The sequence below is a fragment of the Budorcas taxicolor genome, chromosome 21, assembly GCF_023091745.1.
Source record: "Budorcas taxicolor isolate Tak-1 chromosome 21, Takin1.1, whole genome shotgun sequence".
NCBI classification, from domain to species: Eukaryota; Metazoa; Chordata; class Mammalia; order Artiodactyla; family Bovidae; genus Budorcas; species Budorcas taxicolor.
In genome coordinates this window covers 34811695-34834546 of record NC_068930.1, presented here as the reverse complement: position 1 = coordinate 34834546, position 22852 = coordinate 34811695, and the positions used below count along the sequence as shown (strand labels likewise).

At 37.0% G+C, this 22852-nt stretch overlaps 2 protein-coding genes across 2 annotated transcripts in view; both read right to left on the bottom strand.

Annotated features, from left to right (window-relative positions):
* The window catches only part of HYKK (hydroxylysine kinase), a 29180-nt gene extending 27505 nt beyond the window's left edge, over positions 1–1675 (bottom strand). The window contains exon 1 of the mRNA XM_052659828.1: positions 1566–1675. The gene's annotated coding sequence lies outside the window, so the exon portion shown is untranslated. The remainder of the gene's footprint in view (positions 1–1565) is intronic.
* Positions 1676–8538: 6863 nt separating this feature from the next.
* IREB2 (iron responsive element binding protein 2) overlaps positions 8539–22852 on the bottom strand; it is a 48701-nt gene continuing 34387 nt past the window's right edge. Inside the window, exons 12-22 of the mRNA XM_052659632.1 lie at positions 22351–22510; positions 21110–21245; positions 18655–18739; positions 18151–18307; positions 17716–17840; positions 15675–15779; positions 15435–15577; positions 12896–13043; positions 12689–12811; positions 9659–9844; positions 8539–8932 (exon numbers count right to left, since the gene is read on the bottom strand). Coding sequence (XP_052515592.1) covers positions 8822–8932; positions 9659–9844; positions 12689–12811; positions 12896–13043; positions 15435–15577; positions 15675–15779; positions 17716–17840; positions 18151–18307; positions 18655–18739; positions 21110–21245; positions 22351–22510 — 1479 coding nt within the window. The 3' untranslated portion in view covers positions 8539–8821. The remainder of the gene's footprint in view (positions 8933–9658; positions 9845–12688; positions 12812–12895; positions 13044–15434; positions 15578–15674; positions 15780–17715; positions 17841–18150; positions 18308–18654; positions 18740–21109; positions 21246–22350; positions 22511–22852) is intronic.

Here is a 22852-nt window from a genome sequence, read left to right as displayed (position 1 = left end):
TAGAAATCCTTACAGTTGGAAGGACACTTAGAAGCAATTAGTGAAGGCCAATCTGCTTTCCAGTCTAGAAAATGTCCCTATAACATTCTCGAATGGGGTTTGTTAACCCTCTACTTAAAGCACTGTTTTCTATAGCAATGTTGGCAGCTCTAGTCATCAAAGACAGCCTGTGTAACAAAAGGTTGTGCTGGCTAAGTGTATTTTATCACGTTAAAAAAATAGAATAAAATAGTTTCTATGCTGGGAGTGATAAGACATTTTATATGTAACCTCTGAAACTTTGCACTATTCACATCTCCTCTAACAGGGAGTTGGACAAGATTATCCCTACAAATTCCTTCTAGTGCTAACATTGTTTCTAAAGCTCTTTCTTTTTGAGCTTAAATTTAGTTTTTTTTTTTCCTTTGTATACAAATACTCCAAATATGGAACTAATGGCACAGATCAAGTCAGCACTTGTGCACCACCTGGGAAGCCCAAGTAAGTAAATACGGAGAAAGAAATGTGTTGATCAGAGATGGCTGTCTTAACCAAATGTCTTTTGTATGGGTGGAGGGGGTGAGGAAGGGAACTCAAATCCTATAGGTAGTTGCACTGTATTTCCTGCCAACAGTGTTTTACTTGGCTTCTGACAAAGTGCTCAGGAAGCAAATGTTTTCCAACTCCAGGGCTTATGCCAGAATCTCAAAACCTTTGTCCTACAACCTGGGGGACTGGACCTTAAACTCTGCACTTTGTGTAAGGATAACCAGACAAGAAACAGAAATCATTCTTGATTCTTTCTTCTCCCTCACTCTCAAAGTTTTACAAAGTCTAGTAAATTCTACCTTAGCATGTCTTCCAAAGCTGCCCTTCTTGCCCTGTAATTCCCTCTGCTGCGTCCTTCCAAGGTTGGAGAGCAAGGATTATATCCAGTAAATCTCCGTATCCCCAGCCCAGATTCGAGCCTAGATTAACTATCAAGAGGAATTAATGACAGAAGGGTTACTTTCATTCCACTGGCTCATGAGGGCAGTTTACCCTCAAAGGGTTTCAGAAAACAGAAAGGTATGGAATTAGAATCTGTAGTTTTTCAAAGACAACAACAGTGGGTGCCCTGAGTGTTTTCCTTCTGGATGAGAAGGAACAGGTGGTAGGAGAGCGGCTGCAAAGGGGTTGCTGATCCAAGTGACAGGAAAATAAGGGAGGAAGAGGGCACATTAGTCGGGTTCAGAGTGTTATTATGCTAGTGAGGTCCAGTGGAGCCCAAGAAATGAGGAACATCCGCTAGACACCTGGCCGGGAGTGCCAGGCCCGGCACAGGTTGGACCAGATGGCTTCTCAGGTGCCACACCCCAATTCTGGGATCTCAGCCCAGCCTTCTGGGTTGTAGGTGCGATCCAGCGAGGAAGGTGACTTGCGCATCACCTGAACAGAGAGTCTGAGGTGGATTAGGGGCTGGAGGCGCTGGAGGGGCCGGAGGTTCACGACTCCTGGCCCCACACTCTCAGCGAACCTCCTTGCTCTCCCGGCCGCCCCCTCCAGAGGGTTCTGGGGTTTGTCTCTGCTTTCCCCACCCAGCTCACCCGCAACGACCCGAGGTCCTGACGTGGATCCCGCTCTGGAGCAGCCGGGGTCCTGCGCTCCCGCTGGGAAGTCGCGCCCAACTTGTCTGGATCCGCCCCTCCTCCGAGCGCGTGACTCCTGACTTCTGATTGGCTCCTCGAGACTATCCCCCCGCCAATAAGCGAAGACTCTTGGAAGGCGAGGCTCCGCCAGGCCGATCGGGGCTATTCCAGCCCAGTCCCCGGGCTGCAGAAGAGGCTGCGAATAGAGAAATTCAAAGATCAGGTTTTGGATGGATCTGCAATCCTGTCCCGCCTTCTCTCAGCGGTCACTCCAGTCAGAGCGCGGTTATCTCCCTACAAAACTGGACTTCTTCTTTCTGATTGGCTCTTAGAGATTCCGCCCCGCCCCTTGGTGGTAACCATTTAGGAGGCTTTCAGCTCTTGAGTGGCATCTTGCAGTTCCTCCCAGTCCCTGAAGCTGTGGAGGCTTAGTGGCCTGCTTCCCTCGGGATTCTCTTTTTTGGGTAGAATTCGCGTCCTCGATTTTCTTCCTTCTCTCCCTTCTGTTGGAAACACGTATGCCAGAGGCTTCGCAAGCGTGGCCGAGGTGGCCTCGAGCCCCTCCCAGTCCCCTAGAACTGCAAGAGGACTGAGGACCTGGAGTTTGGCCTGGCAGCGTTCTGCACAGGACCTAGCTCTCCCGGGATGCAGTCAATAATGTTAGAACGTAAAATTGTCTAAGTTATAGGATAGATCCACACGTTCCTTGTACTGATGGGGAAACTTAAGAGGGCACAGAGCCTCAGCCAGACCCGGTCACCCAACTTCGAGTTTAAGCTTTTGTACGGTGCTGAGTTTTCTACTCTCGAGCCATTAAATTCAATATAGTAGATGTAAAGGAAGTGTGAAGGCCCCTCTAACAGGTCCCCTCAGGGGGCTGCGATGACCACAGTTCAGGTCTGGTGTGATAAGTGATTCATTTACACTGAGAAAATGAACTGATAATTGGGTCAGAATCCTGAATTGGGAGTCGATTCTCTCTCTGCAAGGAAGCGCAGAAACCACATGACCATCAGAATGCTGCCTGCGAATGAAAGTGTAGTCACTCAATTGTGTAGGATTCTTTGCGACCCCACGGACTGTAGCCCACCAGGCTCCTCTGTCCATAGAATTCTCCAGGCAAGAATACTGGAGTGGGTTGCCATTCCCTTCTCCAAGGATCTTCCCAAACCTGGGATTGAAGCCAGGTCTCCGCATTGCAGGCAGATTCTTTTCCGTTTAAAGCCACCAGAGCAGCCCACCTTGGGAATCCTGGCATTAACAGCCAGGTTAGTTGCCTGATTACTTAATTGTCAAGGGCATCAGGCTCAGGTAGCCAGTTTCATATACGTCTGCAGCCAGGGAGAACCTCTCTGATAGGACAGAGCACTCTCCATTGGAGGAGAATTCTAGACATCACTCATTACTGCAACTCGGTCTGTTTTAATCCGTGCGCATCTCGCTCTCACAATGCCCAACCCCCAACCCCCTCAAGATATAGCGCAGTCGGCATGTTTAGCCACCTTGATTGATTGATGTTTCCCAAACTTCCATCAACCACATATTGAGAGCTCTCCTCTTTTCCGCCTTCAGATATGATTCTTACCTGCTTCAGTTCTAATTTCCAAGTACCGGGGCTTGTTTAAGCCCCAGGGTGGAATTCTTCCTAAGTCGCTTTCCTTTAGGGTGTTAAAGGTTTGATTTCGATTATCTGCAGCCAGAATTTGACTCCATTGGTTCTCTTAGGCATCTCTGTATGCTCTTTCCTCAGGCAGATTCTGAATTCTCTCCACCCTCTCACTATTCCACCTCTATTAGTCCAGGTTTTTTTTTTTTTTTTTTTTTTTACTTTTAATTGAAGGATAATTGCTTTACATATTGGCTTGATTTCTGCCTTACATTGGTATGAATTAGCCATAGGTGTACCTATTGTCCCCTCCCTCTTGAACCTTCTTTCACTCTTTCCCACCCCTCTAGGTTGTTACAGAGCCTCTCTCCACTCATCTCACCCTCTCCTTCCTCCCCACCACCCTTGTCCATAAGTTTGTTCTCTATGTCTGCATCTGCACTGCTGCCCTGCGAATAGGTTCATCAGTACCATCTTTCTAGATTCCATATATGAGTTAATAGACAATATTTTTCTCCTTCTGACTTACTTCACTCTGTATCATAGGCTGTAGGTTCATCCACCTCATTATAATGGACTCAAATGCATTCCTTTTTATGGCTGAGTAGTATCCCAGTGTGTATGTATGTACCACAGCTTCTTTATCCATTCACCTGTCAACTGACATCTAGGTTGCTTCCACATCCTAGCTATTGTAAAGAGTGCTGCAGTGCTTGTTGTTTCTACTTTTCTTGGGATTAAGAGATGGGAATGAAGATCAAATCTGGAAGGTACGGTGAGAATTGAAGAGACAGGACTCTAGACCCACAATTACTTCCTCTGGCATCTTTCCACTCACCTTTTTTAGAAATACATTTTGTCACTTGCCTTTTCACTTTAAACAAGATTTCCTTGTCTTTAATAATAATATTCTTACACATGAATCTTTTGTCCTTTATGAGTCTTTAAGATACACTGCTCAGTCATACACTGGGATAAGAGAATGAGAATTTCTAAGGCTGTTAATACGTTTTTCAATAATGCCAAAATTGGATACCATGATAATGATTAAAGCTCCAATATGATAGACAAGTACTGTGATTATCACTGTTGTATTAACAATTTTTTTCCTGTTCCACCTGGCCACTAGGCCACTTAGGTAGTGGCTCTCAAATTCAGTGAAAAAAACTGGAGTGAAACAAAATTAACAATGTACAGGGTGAGATTATAGATATGATTTTACAAGATACCCTATGAAACATAATAGCCCACCAGTTTTATGACACAACTATATACCAACATTGTCTAAAATGTTTTAAAACCTAATGCCATCATGTGAACACAAAATTCACAGACAACACAATTGTTAGCATACAAGCAAGTTTTGTGGGGATTAGATACACATCTGCTTCTGCAATAAATGTTCCATTTCTGAAGTATATAAAACACAAGCTTTATAATCAGATATTTTGGAAAACTTATGAGCTAAACTCACATCACATCAAAACAAAACAAGCTGAAGCTAAATTATTTTATAATTAAAAAAACTGGCATCAAGTGGAAACCATAAATTAACAAAGCACAACACTGGTGTTGCACTAGGCTTCCTTGAACTCTGGGTATTCAAACTATACCATGTGCCTGTCTTGGTACTGAGCAAACAAATTTCTTAGGATACTGGAGTCCTTAGAAAACTCCCAATAATGTACCAATTTTAATTTATGAATATCAAGTTTTAACAAACTTTACTCATTTAGATTGCTGTTGAGGAAAAGGGCAATATTTTTAGATCGATGGGCAGCTGACCATATTCATAAAACGTTAACCACAGACTCATGGTCCTGGTTCCCTGCTCCAGATAACTCACTTCATGGGTGCTTCATCAGTGCTAATGAATAGCCAGGGGAAGGAGGAAGTGACACGATCAGCTAGTTCTAAAGCATGGAGGCTCATACAAACATAGCACTTCCATCCTGCATCTATCAAGAAAAGGCCCTTTCCTCCAGTAATACACAACTTTGTAGCATGAGATGAATTCAGTCCTAAATGTTCACTTTAACATAAATTAACATTAAAAAAAGATCTATAGTGTGAAGGTTATGTTCAGAGCAATCTGTGGTGGGTCTAACTTATTCATTAAATCTGTATTTTATATATAGTTGTACTAAAGCACTTTAAGAGACATAGAAAAATTAGGGAGAACTAGACTCAGTAGGTATAAGCTACAAGGAGTTGAGTTCAGCTTGAAATAAAATTTAACCATCAAAACTCAGTCAGTGGGCTACCAAGTGCAGCAGACAGTCTCTCATCTCTTGAATGCTCAATAAAGGACTGCCCAGTCACATGATGTTATTTGTACAAAGGATCCTGCTTTGGGTGAGAGATGTCTTTTCAACTCTAAAATGTGATTTTATTAATTGAAGTACTTATTAGAATGACCTCTTAACTTCAACTTAACTGTTTCCTCAAGGCGATCCCTACTGCAAGCTTTATCTTGGCTTTCCTTCTCATTTACCAGTCATACTGGGAATAAGTCATGTCTGAACAGCTAGATAACATGTTTGAAGAGAAATTTTTGGATGGCATCCTATTTCTTAAGTTACAGTATTTTATTTTCAATTACCACAACGCATTTTATAACACGAGTCAAATATGTGATAATACAATTTTCTTTATTAAAAATAATTTACAGCATCAGTAACATATACACAACTGTCATCAACTGAACTTTGCCTCCAATATATTTCTATACAATACTTAACATTACTGAACTTAAAACTGTTATACTGTTTTGTTGGCTTTAAATAATAGACAATGATTTATAGTTACTTAAGTGATATATGGTTTCATAATGACATACTATGTGTAAAACTGATAAACATCGGTACTATCACACTTCAGGAAAAGTGTCACTAAAGAAGACTAAGTCCACCTTCTTCCCCTCTCTTTTAGTATTCCAAATCATTTAGGGTCGACATCCAGTATCTTAGCACTTTCTCCTAAACCTAAAGGCAAAAGAATGATGTCTTTTAATTCAACTATAGACAAATGTTAGTCAAATAATTTCTCCTCATCCTGTCACTTAACACTGAGCAGGTGAATGAACACAACACTGCTTCCCTCGTTGTAAACAACTAGAACTTGGATTCAGGTCTCAGCTGTGCTTTTTGTTCTTTAGTACCAATGAAGTTTGATTTCCAGTGAAAAACTGAGCACTTTGCTAAAGGGATTCTAATACCTCTCATTCAAATGTCTGCTTGGAGATACAATAGGAAATAACAACTATTATCTCAGAAAACTTTTTAGGTATATTAATGGCAGTTCAGTGACTGGATAACACTTTCACCAATTAGCAAAACCAAAGGCATGAAATATTGCAATGGTATGTAGCATAATGTTTCTTAAAATATGACAAAAATGCTGCTGTTGATAATGACTTTGAAATTTTACTTTTAAGTTCATAGCACTAATTTGCTTCTTTCATGGACCTGTTATATTTCTTCCCACAATATTTGTGTATTTTTTAAAAAACACAAAATTATCCAGATATAGTCAATAAAGGAGATATGAAAAACAATAAAAACCAACAGGCGCCACATTTCTGCAAACACAATTTGGCTGGAGGAAGAATCACAGGTGCATTCAGGGTCATACATCCACAACTCTCTTCCCCAGTTGACAGCCACTGCTTATCAAGTTTTTTGGTTCACTGTATATCAACAAGAGATTTTAAGAGAACCTTGATATTTTTTCCTGAAATACAAGATCTGCTTGTACTTTTACTGGACTAGGTAGACTGGAAATGTAAATGCTTAATTCATAGCTGGCTAGCTTTATTACCTCTTCATTTCCTGGATCTGCTGTTTATGGTGATGCCCAGGGCTCTGACCACAGGCTACACATTGTATTTCAGAATGGCTTAGAAATAATACAGACGTTTTCCCCACACACAATCTTGGATTATCATCTTCTCAAAAGCCTATAACTGATATTTTAACTTTCAACTTGTAAATTCTCCAACCTTAATTCATGTTTTCATGTAAATTAAAAACACACGCACTGACAAATACACAGCATAATAAAATATCAAGAACACAATGACTTGAAAGTACCAAAGAAAATACTTATAAAAATTTTAAATAAAAGGGAAATCGTTTTACCAAACTCTAGTCCATCTAATTGTCTAAACACAGAATATTTTCAAAAGATTGTATGACTGATTATGTGCAAAGTTCTCAGTGGTCTTTACCCACTGGTTTGGTAGTTTCAGCATTTTAGCTTAAAACAATTTATTTTGTGCAATGTAAGCTAATTCTGAATTGCAGTAACTTCATATGATGATCTCCATGGGGGGGGGGGGGGGGCGGGAATCACTACGATTAACCTTCTGCCTGCTAACTTTAACTTCTTAACTTTTTTAAAAAAGGTATAGGACTTTCAGAATTAATCATCCAACCTTTTCTTAAAAGTCACCAAACTTGTTAACAGAACATTTGATGTGGTAAACAAACATGCATATAGAGAAAATATGGTATTCAGACAGCAATAATTTAAGTGTTTTATCCTAACGGTCAGCAAAAGCATATATAATTAATAGTATCATGCATCCCAGGTGAAATAATGATTCAAAATGACAGGAAATTGATTTATATAATTAAGAAGAAACCAACATTTAAAAAATGTTTAGGGTTGAGCAACCATATAATTTAGGGTGGAAAATTTAAAAGTCTAGACGAAATCATGTTAGTGTTTAATGATTAAATAAAGTTCTCCTTAGCAACTATAGATGAGTGCGGAATTTTGGTTAATGATACCTAAAATATTAGGTTATAGAAGTTACAGTATCACATAAAGTGAGCAAAGTAATCTAATCCAATTAATATAATGCCATCTGAGACCTGCCAGGGTCACAGGAGCAAATTACTGAAAAAATAAGGGCTGCATATGTGGTACACATTTTCACTGCTAATACATGGTGCTACACAATCAACTGTATTCTGTAACAGTCCATCTTCAGATGTGGAGGAAACCTCGGACAGAATGATTGTGTCTGGGGCAAGTTCTATCCTTTGACTGAGACTTAGGATAACCCTGGCTTATTTTACAAACTAAGAATGCCACTACGTCCAGCTCAATTCTGGAAAGGAATGAACATATCTGAAAGTCCATTTATAAATCAGATTTCACCTTCCACAATTTTAGAATTATCTGGCTTCTTAAATTTCAATCCCCTACTCTTAAACCAACAAACAGTAGTATACAGTTTTATAGGTGCAAAACTAAACAAGAGACTTCAGGAAGGTTATTCATATAAGAATCTTCAACACAAATTCAAATTCTGCCTTTATTTACAAAATGGTCTGATAAAATATTCCCCGTTACTTATAGGCCTCTTCCACAACACACTTCACACATTGATTTTAGCAATGTTATTAGCACCATTCGTATATTATTTAAAATCAAGATTTCATTTCAGTCACTACGTTGATTCATCATCATTTACATCCATGGATGAGATAAGTGGGCATACTGGGACTATCTGCAGCTCCATGGTAAGGATTCCTGGGTCCAGCACAAAAGGCTTTATTTGCAGTCACCAGTTATGAAAGGTATTCATGGTGAGTAGATACTATGAGAATTTTCGTGCCACAAAGTTTAATAATCCTCCATGTTTGTACAATGTTATCTCCACATCATTTTCAAACGAAGCAATCACGCTGAATACTTTTCCAGTGCTTGTCTTTAAACAAACAAAAACATTTCACATGAGTGGTAAAATCTTGTAATGTTACTTGGTGGTTAAGACTATTTGTCTTCATATTCAATGACTATACTTATCACATATTCTGTCTGAGACACATTTCTTTTCCTTGAGAAAACAACTAAGATACCTAATTAGAGGCCTCATAGCTAAGTAGGAAAACAAATATTTCATCCCTAATTCTAAAGAACAAGTACTGTTATCATTTAAAGTATTAAATCATTCAGATTTTGACTTACTAGTTAGGGATGTTATACTAATTACTCATGTTCATTTTGTTAAAAATCAAATATTCACTGCATATAATATCTGCTACTCGTTTTCCTTTTTTCTTAGCTGTAAAGTCGGTGTTACTCTAACCATGAACACTCAGCTCTGGCTTCTAATGAAGCGGTGTGCATGCCTGGACTGAACATTACATTCCCACAGAGAGCTGCCAGCAGGAAGAGGAAGCTGGGACATGTAACTGCAAGGTCCTGTTTTCTTTTTCTGGACTAAGTATATACATTTTCTACTTTTCCTCAGAGACCAACTGCATTAACACAGGTTCAAGTACAAACAAAATAAAGCCTTCTTAAACTACAATTTGTTTACTAGCTGACATTAATATGTAATTTACAGACATTGTTTATTACTGAGTTTACAACCATCTAGTTAAACATATAGTACTGTACATGATCATATATTTGAGAAATTTAGGTATACCTTTATATTTAATGTAACTCCAGGAGACAGTTCTTCAGGAAATGTTAAAGAAAATGTTTCTCTGCCAGAGAGGCCCAAGGAATCTGCACTTTCTCCTGGAAGGAACTGAAGTGGAGCTATGCCAATTCCAATCAAATGATCTTTGTGAATTTTTTCATAACTTTCAGCCAAAACAGCTTTCACACCCTGTAACAAACATGCATTTTATTTCCTCCATTCTACTATGCAATTTTAAAGGGGAAAAAACTCTACTTTTGGCTTTTCTGTAAAAGCTTCAAACCCACTACCCCATATGAAGGTCAATGTTATATCAAAGTATTTAAAGAAAGCTTTTACTTATTTAAAGAAGCTTTTACTTATGATTATTTTCCTGTATCTCTAAGTAGCTCCTTAACTCTAACTGCCCCTCTGCCACTCCGGGATCAAGTACCACCAGTGCCTACCACATACTCAGTGTTCTCTGTAACTGGGGGCAGTTGCTGGAAACTCAAAAAGGGCTCAAGAGGATTTCTGTTTAATTATGGTAGATCTAACCTATGTGTTTATCAACACTCCCTCTTAAACTGTCATTAAAATAAGGGAATAAAGAAGTATAAGCCCACAGCAACAAAGAGAACAGGATGTGCAAATTCTGTAAATATTTAGAAAATAGAGGCAGGTGACTGACTTAGCAGAGAATGTTGAAACTACAGACTGACAAACTGAAATTAGAGTGATACCCAATCCAAGATTTGAGTCACTCTGCAACAAAGAACCTAGAAATGGCTTGAGACTCAGAGGCATAAGGTTCTCAGAATACTGGGATACCAGTGAGAAGTCTATAAAAAGAAATAAGATCTCCAGCTCAGTCCCCACTCAGAAAGAGTGGAGGTTATTCTCTGGAGAAAATAAGCTGAAGGCTTGTGCATCTCTACTTTTTTCCATTATTATCCTCCTAAGGAGCCTTTTTTTTTTTTTTTAAAGATATTTCCCTTCTCAATACATCTTTCTCCTAATTGCCTACCTCCCAAAATTTAATGTCACAAAGATACTGTGTATCTGTTTATGTATATATATGTGTGTGTACTTTACACATACAAAGAGTAAGATTTTGTTTCACCCCTTGGGAGTGCATCACCCTGTAGAGCAGGGATGCTCTCGACTGAGGAGGAATACTAGGCTCACAGAAAGGCCAGGTGAGAATATTATCAGACATGGGGCAGGAATTAGTCTGTTTCTTCAGTGGGTCTCCTTCCATGAAGAAACTGCATGGCCTCAAGAGAAAATATTTACAGATACTGATATACAGGGCTCTCTCAATGAAAAAAGTAGCTTATAATTAATAAGGCCCACTAACAAAACCCAGCCCACAATCCCAGCTTGTAATCATTTTTTTAACATCTAACTGAATAGACAGCCAAGGATCAACAACTATATGAGGAAAGCCTGAAATATTAAAAAAAAAAAAAAGGGGGCAGGGGCTAAAAAACTTCAGAAAAAGATAACTTATAATTAATATTCATGATACAGGAGATACCATCTTTATGCTGAGCTTTGCTAATAGTGGTTTTTTGTTGTTCTTTTTCTTTTTTTTTACAAATTGAAGTTTTGTGGCAACTCTATGTCAATCAAGTCTACAGGTTCCATTTTTCCCAGAGCATCTGCTCACATTTTTATAATTCTTATAATACTACAAATATTTTCATTATTATTTTATTTGTTGTAGTGACCTGTGATAAGTGATCTTTGATGTTACCATACGACTTGCTGAAGGCTCAGATGCTGGTCAGCGTTTATCATTAAAGTATTTTTTAATTAAAGAATGTACAGTTTTTTTGATTCAATGCTGTTACACACTTAATAGACCACAGTATAGTGTAAATATAATTTTTATATGCACTGGGAAACAGAAAAACTTGTGCAACTTGCTTTATTGTGATAACTGCTTTACTGCAATGGTTAAGAACCAAAACTGGACTATCTCTGAATTATGCTGGTACTTAAAATTATTATTTTACAAAGATGAAAAAATTAGGCTTATTCCTGCAACTCCTTAAGAGTACCTACATTTTAAGGAGGGAGAGGTTTAAGATTAAAAACAAATGACATCTGTATGATTACGACAGCTATGAAGGCGGTATCCTGACCAGCCTTTTTCACAAATACAACTGTAAAGAGAAACACAGATAAGGAACAGCAGAAAGCACATATCACACGACTATTCTCCCCAGCAGACCCCCTATTTGCTCAACAAAGAAATGGTCTCAAGAGAGAGGTCTTTTAGCTGATACAGGGACCATCATCTTCTATTTGAAAACAAAAGTAAATCTTGGCTCACTATCTCTAAGTCTGTTAAACCTCCATGGAGCAAATCAGAGAAAATTAAATGAAAAAGGGGCAAGTAAAACTACCAATGAGTATAAATAATAATTATTATAAAGCAGTAATCTGAGACAGAATCTCCTTTCCCTCTATTGTATTTATTTTCACAAATAAGACAGATGTAGGTTTAATCAAATTCAGAGTACTAAAATGCAACCAGGGACTTCCCTGGTGGTTCAGTGCTTAAGAATCCACCTGCTAATGCAGGGGACACGGTTCAATCCTCGGTCTGGGAAGATTCCACATGCCAGGGGGCAATAAAGCCTGTACACCACCAGTGCTGAGCCTGCGCTCTCGAATCCTCATGCTGCAACTACTTTAGCCCTAGAGACTGTGCTCTGCAAAAAGAAAAGCCACCACAATGAGGAGCCCACACACAGCAACTAGAGTACCCTTCAATTGCCACAACTAGAGAAAACCCACGCCCAACAACTAAGATCCAGTGCAGCTAAAAATAAATAATAATAAAATACATAAGTAAAATCTAAAAAATTTTAAAGCAACTAGTACAATGTATATAAGATCACCTAAAAAAAAACCAACCTATAAATAAGATCCAAGTAGACATAAAAAGTCTAAATAAACAAAATAAACTTTGATAGAATGTTACTGACAAAAAGGAATATTTAAAACTCTTTGAACTTTAAGATAAAATTTAAGAAGCAATACCAGCAAGTATGGTCCTTTGGCAGCCCAATCTCTTGAATTTCCTGAACCATATTTCTTCCCTGCTAAAATAATCAGTGGGATACCTTCTTTCTGGTATAGCTCTGCAGCCTCAAATACATCCAGCTGTAGATTAAAACAAACATAAAAATTTTAATACAAATTTTAATCTAGTTAGCAACTGCTTAAACACTCTGTATATATCCTTACCGTCTGTCCTGATGGAAAATGAATTGTTTTGGGAGCTGGTTTTCCAATAAACTTATTAAAAAGCTTGATATTTGCAAAAGTGCCTCTTGTCATTACAGCATCGTTACCTCTTCGGGCCCCGTAAGAGTTGAATTCACGAGGGGTAAGGCTGCAAGAGTGTTAGTTTTTATTTCAGATGGAAAATAATCACATTATTTAACTGTAAAACATTTTTAAAAACCACTTTTTTTATCAAGATATCACATTTTAACTGGACATGTTTCAGTTTGTTTCTCTAAAAGATATGGACTTAAAAATACTACCTTGATACAAATAAACAAAACCTTTAAACTTCTTAGTATCAGCTAGCCAGTAAATATTCAAATCTCCCTGGTTTTCCTCTTTAGCTGTTGGTTTGCTCAAATCAGATCCAGGTATGTTTTATAAATTCATTCTGTTTTCTCAAGTCTTTTTTACAATCTGTATGTTCCTTCTCCCTCTTTGCCCCCTTATATACTTTACGTAAAGAAATTAGGTCATTTGTAGTACAGTTTCCTATATCTAGACTGTACTGACTACATCGCCACACTGTCATTTCATGTTTTCTCTCCTGGATTTCTTGTTAACCAGATGTCAAATCTAGTGACCTGCTAAGAGTCAGGGTTTTTATTTTTGCAATGATGCTTTACAGATCTTACTTCCATTACTTCCATGATACCCACTTTTCTTTCTGAAATGCTACCAATGACTGGCCATCATCATCTAGACTGCATTAGGGACTGCAAAATAATGATGCTGTATTTCTATTATTCCTTCATTTTTAAAGCTGGAAAACCTCTATAAAGACAAACTTTCCTTCATCAATGATTTGGTTATATTGAAATACATTCCATACAGAAAAGCCTTTATTGTTAAATAATGAGATGGTTCCTCATCATCTTCCAAAGGTAACTTGGTGTTTTTAATTTTTTTCTTCTAGTATCATTATGAACTCATGGATTTAAACATATTCATTATGTTTCAATCCACTCCAGTTATTCTTTATTTATGCTTAACATGTCCCATCTTTGAGCAGTGACAGATTTCAAGTTGGGTCCTGAGACCTTTTGACAGAAAGCCTGGTAGTTTTTGATAGCTCTTGCTCTTTCTTGGTTTAAGACACAGAATCATCTTGTACATTTTCCAGTGCCAAATCTGGAATCAACCATTTCTCCAAGAAGAACTGGTTGCTTGTACTAAGAATTGGTATTTAGACAGCATAATCTGTGTGCTGTGGGTGTTCTTTGCTACTGGATTGGTCACTACATAAATGAACTTTTAAGGACAAGAGAAAACTAGGCGCAAGCATCTCAGCAGGCAACAAGCAACTTCCATCTATCTTTAATTTGCTCTTTTATGTTAAGACAACAACTGTTCTTCTAATTTAAATATCTTACCTCAGGATGTGCATTTAAACATTGGTGGTGGAGGGTTTGAGTGTCTTTTAAAAATAAAAATTCAAACTGACGACTACTGTATTAACTATGTTAAGAAATCCATATCAGAAATTACAAAAAATATAAAAATTGTGTATTTGAGAGACTTTTTTTTGGGGGTGGGGGGAGATGGAATCTATATCACATTATGACCAAGATGGAAATTACAACCTATTAAAAAATATTTGGGAGAAAGAAAACTTTCATTTCTCACCATGTAAAAAGCCATATGTAAAACAATCTGATTTGTTTTCACTAAATCACACCAAACAGAGTTGCTATTAGCAATCTCTACCAAAAAGTGTTTTAATTCACACCAAACTACAATTAACTGGAAATTCAAACACAGATTTCACAATAGAACTAATGAGATTATACTAAAAGCTATGCAGTATTACATGTCAAACCGAGCTGTCAAATGTAGCACTGATTTTTATTAAGATATTTTCAGTGAAAATTGTCATTTGCATAGCTTAAAGCATCAAAAAGCTAGTCAGGCAGTGGTACCGCAAGTTCTACCTTTACCAAAATTTTATCTCTGGTGTCAAAATAATTCTTTGAAGAGGGAGCAACTCTTATGTTATTAACCATGTAGAAATGAAACAAAATCTTTCTAGTTTGGGATTTATATATCCTATATAAATGATTTTTACATTCACATTTATTATTCTTGTGAAGTTTTTCGGCTCAAGAAGATCAAGTCTAGCCTATGCATGTATATTTTTATAATCCCCAATACACATTTAAACTGTGCAGTCCAACAATGGAAGATGGTTAGAACCATCAGGCTTTATTTGGTAGGTGAAACCAATTAGACTTTTTAACAAAGTAGCACTGAAAAAGAAAAATCCTGTTTCCAATCATTTGTTTACTTGAGGACAAGGGCTCAATTTAAGATAGGAACTTCAATTTCTCAAGTTATAAGCAAAAGCAAGCACAACAGGTATCCCAGTTATTGCTTAGGTCAAATACACTGATACCCATGATAGCATGTAATTTTCCGGATAAAGGAACATGACCCAGTAAAAATCTCGTAATTAATAAGGAAGATAAAACAAAAACAGTCTATAACCATATACACATACCCTCTGTTTGTCAAATACTTAGCAGCAGCACTACTCCTAGCGATGCTTCCAGCAGGTGATATATGATCTGTTGTGACAGAGTCTCCCAGGTATAATAAGACATGGGCATTTTCAACAGGCTGGAGTGCAACTGGCTCTTTGGTCTAAAAGGTAAAAAAATGTTGAAGGCGATTAACTCTTCATGAGGTTTTTCAACTTCCTAACAATTTTTAAAAGATTAAATAGTAAAGCAGTACTTACAAGCTTATCAAAAAATGAAGGACATCTGATATAAGTAGATTTTAAATCCCATGGAAACAAAACTGAATCTGGTGCTTCTAAAGAATTCCACCGCTTATTTCCCATCTGTGAATATGGTTTTCATTGATAAACCAAAAGAAAAATAAAATGGAGTCAGAAAATGAGGGTTATGATAACGATCAAGAAAATTAAAACAGTACTTAAGCTAGAACGAAAAAAAGAAAACAGGCCTCATCCATTTGCAAAGAAAGCCAAGATGGTGCATTCTATAAAATTATGACATCTTTGGACAGAATGGCTAAAATCTGCTCATCAAATGCCAGCAAATCAGATTTTGAGGAATACCCAAAGAAATAAATTTCAATACAAAGTGAATGTGAAAGACTTCACAGAACTCCAGAAAATCCAAAGAATTTAGAAAGATCTAAACATGTTGCTAAAGAGATTAAGTGTGTTTTTGGGGTATACTTTCAATCTTTAAGAATATTATCATGGAGAAAAACTTGCATTTTTAAAAATATGTGTCCTATATCACTGTATTGTTAGTCCTGCCTTCAAACTATATTCACAACTTCATCATTCACCACCTCCATTTGGTACCCGAAATGTTCCACGCTATTACCATTTTTGGACTACTATATACAACAGGTTCTCCTGATTCTATCCTTCTCATCACCCAACCCTCCTGCCCCAAGATATTTTCAATTTCAAGACAGCAGTCTTTTTTGATTATGACACACCTGTTTCACACTTTCCAATACTCCCCATCTCTCTTCAATCAGAGTAAAAGACTAAATTTTAATACTGGCCTATAATTCCCTATGTAACCTGGACATCATCGCCTATCACCATCTTTCCTGTTTCCTATGTTCTAGTCACACTGCCTTCACTACGGTTCCCTCCCTAAGGCCTTTTACACTGGTCCCTCTCTCTACGTGCTTAGTCTCGTTCTCTGTTTAGATACATGACTAACTGTTTACCTCTTAAAAACTTTGCTCCAATAACCTTTTTTCAACTATCCTATATAAAACTGCAATCTACTTTCTGAATTTTACACAACTGGTTCTCTTTACCCTGCTCTTTAATGTTCTACAGCACTGATTACTTTCTAACATACTGTATAATTTACCTAATTATTCTGTCTACAGTTTACTACCTGCCTCTCCCCTTCAGAACTTTGTGTTTTCTTCACTGATATACTGCAAACAGCTAGAAAAGTGCCTGGTACATAGTAGGGGTTCAATAAATATTTGTTAACTGACTAAATATCATTTTTGCTCTCATATTTATATTCTAAGTTCTTTTTAAAAAGTATGAACGTATGTATTTGCTTGTAGATACACAAAACATCTCTGAAACAATGCTTAAGAAACTGACATAAACTTGTTGCCTTTGAGGAGGTAAACCAGATGGCTAAGGAATGGGTGGGAGGGAGATTTCACTGTCTGCTCTTATTTCTTTTGAATTTTGAATCATGTGAATGGGAACAATGAACAAGGGCAGTTTCTATGAAGTGTGTCCATGTTCAGGATGCCAAATATAAATGCTTGCTATACATTTCTAATAAGTAAATAAAATCAATTCTGATCCTCTAAGTCTCTTAGATATTAGAGATTTCAGATACAAAATGACCATCATTCATTAACTGTGTATTCAAAATAATATAATTTTAATTTTGATCCTATTCAGAAAGATGTGTAAAATAAACATACACTGCCACTTCACTATGGAGAAGGCAATGGCAACCTGCTCCAGTACTCTTGCCTGGAGAATCCCATGGACGGAGAAGCCTGGAAGGCTACAGTCCATGGGGTCACTAAGAGTCAGACACAACTGAGCGACTTCACTTTCACTTTTCATTTTCATGCACTGGAGAAGGAAATGGCAACCCACTCCAGTATTCTTGCCTGGAGAACCCCAGGGACAGAGGAGCCTGTTGGGCTGCCATCTATGGGGTCGCACAGAGTCAGACACGACTGTCATGACTTAGGAGCAGCAGCAGCCACTTCACTAAACTGTTTAAGAAACAAGTGAGTCTTACCTCTATCTTCTCTTTTAATGCTTTAAACATGGATAATACAACATGTTCTTCCTCTATCTGATGAACTTCTTCTCGACTAGGCCAAATATCATGCAGGTAAATGTTCTTTCCAGTAGGGTCAGTACCTGGTTAAAATTTTTTAATGTGAAATTCAGTATAAAAAGTAACTACATCAAAATGTTCACATCTTTTCAGACATATAGAAACCAAGTATATTATTCAACAGAGTGCTTCAGGCATAAGCAGCTAAAAAAACTGATTACTTGTACATTTTATATTCTTCATATGAATCAAAAATTAATAATGCATGCATTGTGATAAGATTTCTTGAAATAGTTCAAAGAATGAATGGTCTAGAAAACATTTCAAAAATATAACTTTTGGGGAAAAAAGTATGTGCAGGGTATATATGCATACATACAAAGGAAAACATACCTAAAGGCTCTGTCTGGAAATCTATATTCACTGTGCCTGCTATGGCATAAGCTACCACTAAGGGTGGAGAGGCAAGATAATTGGCACGAACACAATCACAAAGACGACCTTCAAAATTTTTATTTCCAGATAAAACCCCACAAGTAACCAAATCACCCTAAAAAAAAAAAAACACACACATAAATATATTCAAGAGATGGTACAAATTTGGATACTCACATACAAGCAATCTCAAAATATTATATTTCTGAGGAAAAGATAACCAAAAGTATACTTCTAATTATTAGGCACAGAACTATCAATCCTGTAAATAAACTAGGAAGGAATTATTTCAAGGATCTAAAAATGATTTCAAAGAATCATTTTATGATTGATAGGTTACTTTTCTCAAGAGATGTAAAGACTATAGAAATATAAATACATCAATATGTATATGTGATAATTTAATAGTGAAATATAATTAAGGAAAACCATTTGGATGTCCTAGTGATCCACACAGTTTACCTGTTTCACTGCATTTAAAACTGCTTCTGATAAGGGTGCTGTATTTCCCACACATGTTGAACATCCATAGCCAATGATTTCAAATCTGCATTTCAAAAAATAAAATGTGATTGGATAGAAAAATCACAACAGTTTCTGCTAAAGGACGGACCAGTCTTATCTTTCATTTCCATCACTGTAATAAGACTGTTGAAGAGAATATTAACAAAACATGAACCTTCATCAAAATGTTCATTTCAGAGCTCCTGAATAATCAAATCAGACTCTCAGGCATGCTGTCTGTACTGAGTGCAAACTTCTGAAGAGATGATACTTAGGACTTGCCCTAGTTAGATTTGGTTAACTAAATCTGACACAGTACTTATCACACTACACAAGAAAACTCAAATATTACCTGCTAGGAATATAACATGACCATTCAAAAAATGGATATTATACTTCCCTACAAAGAGGTTTAACTGTCAAATATCAAGAGAACCTGGCTGCAAAAATTTGACCAAAGGACCCAAAGAGGCACTGTAATTGGGTACTCTGATAGGAGTAATCTTCTAATTTTCAACCAACTAAACCCAAGAAAAGTCCCTGAAAAAAATTCCACGATGACATTAGGTTGGCGCAAAAGTAACTGCAGTTTCAGACTGTGAATTTTAAATCATTACAACTAGGCTTAAACACATCTTTATTAAAATCAAAATAGGAACAATTATACCAACACATTTTTGCCTATGAGAAATAAGTTGGCTTATTCCTGCAGCGTAAAAATCCATGTTTCAGGATTTGACAAACTAGAAGCATTCTCCCTGTAATAAGTTGTCAAGATGTTTAAGAAGCGGCAGTCAGTTGTCAAGAGGTCAGGTGAATATGGCTGATGAGGCAAAACTTCACAGCCCTATTGGCTCAACTTTTGAAGCATGTGGCAGGATGTTGTTGTGGAGAATTGGGCCTCTTCTGTTGACCAAGGCCAGCTGCAGACGCTGCAGTTTTCAGTACATCTTATTGATTTGCTGAGCATACTTCTCTGATGTAATGGTTTCACCAAGATTCAGCAAGCTGTAGTGGTTCAGATGGGCAGCAGACCACTAGTGACCATGATCTTTTTTTTCAGTGCAAGTTTGGCTTTGGAAAGTGCTTTGAAGCTGCTTCTTGGTCCAACCACTGAGTTGGGTGTCACCGGCTATCGTATAAAATCTACTTTTCATTACACGTCGTAATCCAATCGAGAAATGGTTCGCTGTTGTGTAGAATAAGAGTAGATGAACTTCAAAATGACAACATTTTTGATTTGCAGTCAGCTCATGAGGTACCTACTTAGCCTAGCTTTTTCACCTTTCCAACTTGCTTAAAATGTTCAATGACTGTACAATGGTCGACGTTGATTTTTTTGGCAACTTCTCGTGTAGTTTTAAGAGGATCAGCTCCGAAGACTTGCACTCAGTTGGTCACTGTCAACTTTTGTTCTTCATCTTCAAGGCTCTCGTCTGCTTTACAAAACTTCTTGAACCATCACTGCACTGTATGTTCATTAGCAGTTACTGGGCCAAACGCATTGTTGATATTGCGAGTTGTCTCCACTGCTCTATAATCCATTTTGAATTTGAATAAGAAAGTCGTTTGAATTTGCTTTTTGTCTAACATCATTTCCACAGTCCAAAATAAATACAAACAGCAAGTATAAGTCATTAGAAAAAAAATGAAGCAAGAAATGGGCATTAAATGATGTATAACATAACCATATTTATTTAAGAATGTATTCCAATACTGAATGGCAAATTTCAACAATGCAAAAACTGCAATTACATTTGCACCAATAACTGAAAAACTGTAGGTATAATTCTCAAAATTACTTCCAGCTACTCTTCTAAACAAAGAAAAAAAACCTAAAACCTATCAGTTTTGCAAAAGAATTGATTTACGTAAGACAATATGTTTCTTGATACACAGTGAAAACATTGCTAGCATCAATTATTTTTTTGAAGTGCTTAAGAAATATAAGAAAAGTTATTTTCTCCAATGTTCAGGGACAACTTAACCTATGCTTAAGGGATCAAATAATCTCACAAAACCACACGTAAGACAATTTACTCATTAATAATGCAACCTATCAGATTTCACTCAGTTCTGAAAACTGATCTATATGACTCACAGAAATCATGCAGTACTGTTACCATCCCTTATACTGTCATTGTTACTTGGCTTTACTCGTGTGTCTTGTGTTTACATCTTTAAACTAGAGATCACATCTACTTCTTTGTAGCCAACACACTGCCTTGTTGACTAAATACACCCAGTAAATGACTGCTGCATGATACAGCCTCAAGGATTTTCAGGCAATGGCAAGGCAACAAGTAGAACCCTAAGTGTTTTTTCTGATCTTCTTTTTGCATATAAAAAGCCCTAACAAGTAGCTTCAATCACTGCTGAATACTAATATTAAAAAGTGGTAACCATCACTTACCCAAGCTTACTAAGATACGGTAATACTCCACTTGAACTGAGGTAATGTGTAACCATCCCACTGCCTGGAGATAAACTTGTTCTTATATAAGGTTTAACCTGTAGACCAGCTTCAACAGCTTTTTTAGCCAAAAGACCTGCAACAGTAAATAAACAATAATTTATTAGGGCAAGGTTTCTCTCCCTGTTTCCCTCATATTAAAGTACGAAGTAAGAAAGGGTTCATTTTACAGGTAACCTGCAATATAGGTTAGGGTGAAAGTCTGAAATTCACAAAATTACTGTCATTATCCTGTCCACTTTATTCTACTGATTTATTTCATTGAAACAAAAGTTGTCGTAGATATACTAGTGCCTTTATGTTATACATTGTTAAGATACGGTTGGATATCAAGGCATCATACACACAAATGGAATAATATATAATAATATCATGTACACATGATATTAATCTGTACTATGACTTAATGGTTCATACCATTAAAAGAATGATTTTAAATACTATAATCATAATGAAATGGCAAGTTAACATTTATTATACTTGATTTTATAAAATTTGTGAGCTGTTATTTATATTCCTTGACAATGATATTTTACTTCCTTTATATCTCAGTGGAATCTAGCACACTGCTATGGTAAATGTCTAATAGATTATCAAGAGATTTGCTAATTAAATATACTTCTAAATTGATAGAAAAAGCAGATATAACCTAAAACTCAGATACATAAGTTATAATTTTGAAATTTTAGCTTCATTGTAATAAAAATAAAATAAATAACATAAATCAATCTTAGGCTCTTTTAGACCTAATTAAAACCTCAGAAAGGCTCTCAAAATCAAACATAGAGAATTTCCCTGGTGGTCCAGTGGTTAAGAATCCAGCTGCCAATGCAGAAGACATGGGGTTGACCCCTGGTCCTGGAAGATTCCACATGCTGCAGGGCAACTAAGCCTGTGCACCACAACTACTCTGCCTGGGCTCTAGAGACCATGCTCCACAAGAGAAGCCACCGCAATGAGAAGCCTGAGCATTGCAACTACAGTAGTCCCTGCTCACTACAACTAGATAAAGTCTACATGCAGCAATGAAGACCCAGCACAGCCAAAAGAATAAATAAAAATTGTTAAGAAAAGAAAAGCATCTTCAGGAAAACAAAATCAAGACACCTATACTTATGCATAATCTAAGAAACAGAATATGAACATAACAGAAAACTGTATGGATATAAACCACAACCTACCTGCAGCAAGCATGACAGATGGATTGCAATTATTGGTACAACTGATAACGGCAGCAATGACCACAGATCCGTGAGCCAGCTTGTATTCACTTCCTTCATAATGAATAGAGACGATATCATTTTGCTTTTCAGCTGCAATTTGGAAGCCTTTAAATCCAACCTACACAAATTTGCACATAAATATAAACTAAATATTCTTGATATGTATAAAAAAAAAAAGATGGGTAGAAAATACAGCAGATCCTTGACATCTGATAAGTTCTGACCATTTGGGAGTGATGCTGAAAGTCCATGACTTTCAGTAGTTATTATTCAGCTGAGGCATGAATTTGAATAATCGTGATAGAGAGTCTGGTGGTATTCCTAAGCTTTTATCTACTGAGTGAGTCGAGCCAGCTTACTCAGGACCCAGATTTTATTTGGCTTTGCTGTTCTTTATTCATTCTAATTAACAGGAATTCTCAAAAGATGGTAAACATTTTTTCTTTGTTTGAAAATGGCC